Genomic DNA, 6,699 nt, shown 5'->3' on the forward strand with positions numbered 1-6,699 from the left:
ACACACACACACACACACACACACACACACACACACACACACACACAGTGGAAGTGGTCTCCAGCTACAAGTACTTGGGTGTACACCTGAACAACCTCAGCTGGAGCAACAACACCACCAGCCTGATGAAGAAAGATCATCAGAGACTCTACTTCCTCAGACGGCTGAGACGAGCTGGTCTAGAAGCTCAGTCCTCACCTCCTTCTACAGGTGTGCAGTGGAGAGCATCCTGTGCTCCAGCATCAACGTGTGGCATGGAGGCTGCACAGCTGCAGAAAGAAAAGCTTTGCAGAGAGTGGTGAAGGCTGCACAGAAGATGTTGGAGTCAGTCTCCCCACCATCACATACATCTACACCTCCAGATGCAGGAAGAGGGCCACCTGCATCATGAAGGACCACACTCACCCAGCACACACACTTTTTGCCCCACTCCCCTCAGGAAGGAGGTTAAGGAGCATTAATTGTAGAACCACTAGACTGAGGAAGAGCTTCTACCCTGAGGCTGTTAGACTCATGAATCTCTAACTAGAATAATCACTGTAAAAAAAATCACATGTTGCTGCTGATCTGTTTCATGTTGCTGCTGATCTGTTTCATGTTGCTGCTGATCTGTTTCATGTTGCTGCTGATCTGTTTCCATGTTGCTGCTGATCTGTTTAATGTTGCTGCTGATCTGTTTCCATGTTGCTGCTGATCTGTTTTCATGTTGCTGCTGATCTGTTTCAAGTTGCTGCTGATCTGTTCCATGTTGCTGTGTTCATTCGTTCTTTTCTGTTCAGAATCATGTCCGTGCTGTTGTTTGACGTATTGTATTTATTGTTTTTATGCTATGAGTGCTTAGTGTATATTTAGTTGATGTTTTTCTTAGTTCATATCTTAGATGTTATTACTGTTTTTCTTTTACATTTTATTGTTGGATGTAACTGGGACCCTGTGTACATAATTTTGCTCCACCACATGAGGTGCCACTGACAATAAATAATCTGACTCTGACTCTCTGACACACACACACACACACATACGCACACGCGCACACTTTATTTTCTTCTTTCAGCTGCTCCCTTCTTCAGGGGTCGCCACTTGGCAATTGTTTTTCGCTGGATGTCCTCCTTCACACAACCACAAACCACGGAGCTACCTCAGCCTCTGCATGGAGCAGAGAGCTGCTAGGGTGCCTGGGGGAGTAGATGGTGGATGTTAAGGGCCTTGCTCAAGGGTCCAGAGTGGGGCAAATGAGGGTGGAGGCAGGTGTGGGTGCTTCACTTTTTCCACCCAAATATTGATGTTGTGGGCCCAGGGAATTGAGCTGGCAACCTTCTGATGCTTGTAGCCAACATGCGAGCTTTTGTTTAAAGTGACAGTTTTGTGAAAACAATGTAACTGAATATCTAAACACAGCAATCTGTGCAACCAGATTACTGTTTCGACAGTAGCTACCAAAAATATTCTAATTAAAGTGCATTTATTGTTTTCTTTAGATATTTTGATAATGATTTGGAACAACCAGAGAACATGCTGACTCAGTCCACAGGCAACTTTTCAAAGCACTCTGGCAAACTATTTCTAATGTTCACACTTCCCTGTTCTTCACGGCACGCCTGGTAATCAAGTTTTTGTTTTTGCTTGCTATCCTCCTCTGCCCACTCCTCCCCTCACGGACAGCCCTGTCCCCCTACTGGGGCTATGTTTGGATTCAGGTGGGGTGAGGGGTGGTGAGACGGGTGAGGGCTGAAGCAACTGTCTTGGATGAGAGTGAAGCGAAGGCGTCCCTTTCATAAATCGTTCAGAGTAACTGTGCAGAAACTCTGGCCAATGAGAGCTCAGCAGGCACTAAAATGGTCAAACCAATGGTTGAAGGTTTGTCCAGTATATAAACTGGGAGAAGAGACCTTGAGAGTTGGGTGACCCCTATTTTGGCCGTGGTGAACAGGATCTGATCCCAAGGACTGTTACCTCTGTTCTTGTCTTGTGTTCAGGTAAGGAAATGTGACAAATGTTAGGTCAATGTGTTCAACAACAGATTAAATAAGAATTTGAAAGAGCATACAAACATTTTTTTTTATAGCACAAGTAGCTTTATTTTTTACTGTAAAAATACTTTGAACTTAACTTTCTATATATAAAAATAAAAAATGGATAAGTTCTGTCATGCTGGCAACTTCAAGATATATTTTCCAAGAAGTCCCACAGACAAAAAAAAATAAAAAATCTTGTCACTAATTTTTTTTTCAAATTTGTTTTAATATGGTTTTAGCATTATCAGCAACTTGTTTTATTTGTTTTTAACATGCACTGTTAACTCAACTCTTTGCAGCTCTTTTCTTAAAACAGTTATATCCTTGGGTTCGTGGTTTTTGTGTTAAAAGTTTACCCGTGTTGAGGACACTACGTGTCCTACAATGTACTTTAGTCATTTGGGAGTCAGTAGTTTTGTCTTTTTGAGCTTTAATGTTTGGCTCTACTCAAAGAAACCTCTAAATACTGTGATTAACTTATTAAATCAAGACAAATCAAAATGCTAGTACATAAGAACACATAAGATGTGGTTGATAAGATGGAGGAAAACTTTTCCGAGACTCGTTAGAATTCTGAGTTTAAGCTTTACGTATTTATTTTTATTGTATCTTTACCAAATAATTGAGGGGCTGTTGGCATTGGCCATGTACATAAAGGGAATCTGGTCAGATGTGCAGAGGCTAAAAATAGCCAATGGACAGGCTCTCCTTCTGCTCTCCATTTCAGGCGGACATATGAGCCTTTGGAAACCGAGTGACACTTGTTACCAGGATGCCTCAACCAACACCTTAAAATGTGCAGCTGTTTTGCAGAATAACTCGCGTCCAACATTTTGCAGTTATTCAAATCCCAGTAGAGTACCAGATTAAAATGTGTTTGTAATCATCCTAAACTGTAAATCCACTGATAATAAAAAAAAAGAAGAAAAAAAAAAAGGTTTGACAGCTCAATCATCCAGGTAGATAAATTAGAAGAAAGGGTTAAAGCATGTCCTCTACAGATTGTTTTTGGGACAAACGTTTCGTCTTTTATCCAAAAGACTTCTCCAGTCTGAGGCCTGCCAACCCAGTCTTACAACCTCCTTGACGTTTTTCAAGCCAGCCCTCTGTAGAATTCCCAGAAACTAGATTTACACATTGAAAAGGAACCATCCATCATAAACAATCGACCATCATGTAAAACAATCAACTGTTTTAGGCCTGATGGCCGACGTGCTACTCACAGAAACAGCCTGAGGATAACCTGGCCCAAATGGTTCAGAATAAAGGTTTGACGGCTCCATCATCCTGGAAGATCAATCACAAAAAGGGTTAAATTGTGTCGTCTGGACTGATTCTTTTTGGGAGAAATGTTTCGCGTTTCATCCGAAAGACTTCATCAGTCTAACCTTTTTTCTGAACCATTTTGCAAGGTGTCCTCAAATGTTTTAGGCCACCCACAGAAAGTCTGATTGTTACGCATGATGATTGATTGTTTTGGGCGGATGGTCCCATTTTGCATGTGTAAAGCCAGTTTCTGGGAATTCCAGAGGGCTGGCTTGAAACACATGAAGGAGGTGCTATTTATAAGACAGTTCTTGGTATTAGGCCTCAGAGTGACAGTCTTTCGGAGGAAAGACGAAATGTTTCTCCTAATGCGATTTAACCTTTTTTGTGATTGTGCTTTGATAGTAATGTTTGTTTTTTCCTTGTTTATTTCTCTTTGTAGTGTTAGAAAGCAACCATGCCTTTCGGAAACACCCACAACAACTTCAAGCTCAACTACACAGTTGATGATGAGTACCCAGACCTTTCCAAGCACAACAACCATATGGCTAAGGTCTTGACCAAAGAGATCTATGATAAACTGAGGGACAAGCAGACCCCCAGTGGTTACACTCTGGATGACGTCATTCAGACTGGTATCGACAACCCTGGTGAGACCAAGAAACATTCCACAATAAACACATTTGTTTCAAGATTACCAGTAAGACTACAGCACCATGCTTTATTCCTAAACTATTCAACTACTAATTGTTTCCCTTCAATTTTACTTGTTCTTGGTATTCAGGTCACCCCTTCATCATGACTGTTGGCTGTGTTGCTGGTGATGAGGAGTCCTACGAGGTCTTCAAGGATCTGCTTGACCCCGTCATCTCCGACCGTCATGGTGGATACAAGGCCACTGACAAGCACAAGACAGACCTCAACTTTGAGAACTTGAAGGTATGGCGCTATAAGACAAGATAAGATATTGTATAGCCAAATAAATGGCAAAATGTGACTTGGTTTATTACAAGCGTGTTAACGTTCCAATAAAATGGTAAAAAACAAACAAAAAAAAACTGAACACAGACGTATATAAGTCTTTAGAACATTTTATCAGCCATGAACAATTCTTATAACGCAGCATAACATATGAACAAATGGCATTGAGACTTCTATTTGTCAAATTCAACTATCTTTTCATTAGGGTGGTGATGATCTGGACCCGAACTACGTCCTGTCCAGCCGTGTTCGTACTGGTCGCAGCATCAAGGGATACACTCTGCCCCCCCACAACAGCCGTGGTGAGCGCAGAGCTATTGAGAAGCTGTCCATTGAGGGTAAGTCGTATTCTTTTTTAAATTGGTGAATCAGTCACCAGCAGAACATTACCAGAGGCTCTTTATCTTTGCTGAACCACCTAACAATCAGTCTGTTTGTGCAGCTCTTACCAGCCTGGATGGCGAGTTCAAGGGAAAGTACTACCCCCTGAAGTCCATGACTGATGCTGAGCAGGAACAGCTGATCAATGATCACTTCCTGTTTGACAAGCCCGTCTCTCCCCTGCTGACCTGCGCTGGTATGGCCCGTGACTGGCCCGATGCCAGAGGTATCTGGTGAGTGGGACCAATGCCTGTTATTAGACTGGCTGAAGAAAACAATTTTCTAAACTTTCATTGTGTTTGTTTTATAAAGTTTCAGTTAATTCCACATTTTTTTTCTCTTTTTAGGCACAATGACAACAAAACCTTCCTGGTCTGGGTGAATGAGGAGGATCACCTGCGTGTCATCTCAATGCAAAAGGGTGGTAACATGAGGGAGGTCTTCAGGCGTTTCTGTGTTGGTTTGCAGAAGGTACACAATTAAAAAAAGACAAATAATCAGCCAAGAAACTGAACAAAAGTTGTCTTACTATGGTATATTTGCCTGACTCTCAATCAAAACTCTCAGATCGAGGAGATCTTCAAGAAGCACAACCATGGCTTCATGTGGAATGAGCATCTCGGTTTCATCTTGACTTGCCCCTCCAACCTGGGTACCGGCCTGCGTGGTGGTGTCCATGTCAAGCTGCCCAAGTTGAGCACACATCCCAAATTTGAGGAGATCCTCACAAGGCTGCGTCTGCAGAAGCGTGGCACAGGTATTTGCAGACATTATCTCGTTTGTACAGTTGTGGATCAGCTTGACCATCCAACTGAATGTTTTACAGTGACTACAAAGTTGCTTGCGAGAAGATGGGACAAGTTATTTACTTCTATTGTCTTGGAATTCTCCTTCAGGTGGTGTGGACACTGCATCTGTGGGAGGTGTGTTTGACATCTCCAATGCTGACCGTCTGGGCTCCTCTGAGGTGGAGCAGGTCCAGCTGGTGGTTGATGGTGTCAAGCTGATGGTTGAGTTGGAGAAGAAGCTTGAGAAGGGAGAGGCCATCGACAGCATGATCCCCGCACAGAAATAAAGATGGACAATCTTTAGTTTAACTTGTGACCATTCATGTACGATGGAGCCATCTGGTGGGTGTGCAGAGACTGGCCGCTCAACTAGAGACTCTTGCCTCTGCTAACCTGTCACCTTCCTTCCAACCTTTTTCCTTTCTCCGTCCTTTTTTCATGTTCTCCAGTGTTGGTTGGTAACATCCTGGGAATCACCTACTTTTTGTTATAAAAAGTAATACCTGAACCTGTTCATACTGTTCCAATAAAAATGTGCCCCATGAAAAAATGTTTGGAAGAAATTTTTTAAACAGTATTTAAAGCAGCACAGTGGCTCAGTTGGTAGAGCTGTTCCTCTCAGTGAGAAGGTCACCAGTTCAAATCCCAGCCCAGGACCTTTCTGGGTGGAGTTTGCATGTTCTCTCTGTGCTGAGTGGGTTTTCTCTGGGTGCTCTGGTTTCCTCACACAGAACAATAACATGCATTCCCTTCCTGCTTGCTCTCAACAAAGACGGACACCTTTCCTCCTGCTTCTGCTCTCTTGCCCTGTGACTCTTTCTCAGAGCCTCTCTTTACATATCATCCAAATTGTAAATTATGAATCTGGTCAGCTGGTCTCTCAACGCAATTGATGAAATTTTCTCGATGAGAAGACCGGGTGCAGGAGAGTCCTCATGCCCTGAAGGGACACACGCAGCTGGATGCACTGTGGATTTTGGAGGACAGTGGAAGATGGTGTGTCTGTCTGTATTGTCCATTGAGGATGTAGAAGATGCATACATAATTGGATCTATGATAACAGAATTTCTGCTTTTTGGAGTTGGCGGTTATCTGGCATATCGACAAATTCAGAAGACGTCGGCAGTAGTTCTGGCAATTGTGAGGCTGCCTGCCTTTCTGAAGGAATGTGCCGTGCTTCGAGCACTCAGACTCAGATGCTTTGTGAGCTAAGCCGTAAACTGGATGCGATTTCTGAAAATGGCAGGCCGTTGGTGGCTCCTGGAACT

General features: G+C 43.1%; 1 protein-coding gene across 1 annotated transcript; it reads left to right on the plus strand.

The window, feature by feature from the left end:
* Positions 1-1,874: 1,874 nt before the first annotated feature.
* Positions 1,875-5,981, plus strand: LOC119420722 (creatine kinase M-type). The gene is made up of 8 exons (XM_037688152.1): positions 1,875-1,976; positions 3,724-3,931; positions 4,066-4,220; positions 4,468-4,600; positions 4,705-4,876; positions 4,991-5,114; positions 5,211-5,400; positions 5,540-5,981. Exons 2-8 carry the CDS (start codon positions 3,739-3,741, stop codon positions 5,716-5,718), a joined length of 1,146 nt encoding a protein of 381 aa, XP_037544080.1. The 5' UTR covers positions 1,875-1,976; positions 3,724-3,738; the 3' UTR covers positions 5,719-5,981.
* The last annotated feature ends 718 nt before the right edge of the window (positions 5,982-6,699 follow it).

The sequence above is a fragment of the Nematolebias whitei genome, chromosome 14, assembly GCF_014905685.2.
Source record: "Nematolebias whitei isolate Nwh7 chromosome 14, NemWhi1, whole genome shotgun sequence".
In the NCBI taxonomy this organism is placed as follows: domain Eukaryota; kingdom Metazoa; phylum Chordata; class Actinopteri; order Cyprinodontiformes; family Rivulidae; genus Nematolebias; species Nematolebias whitei.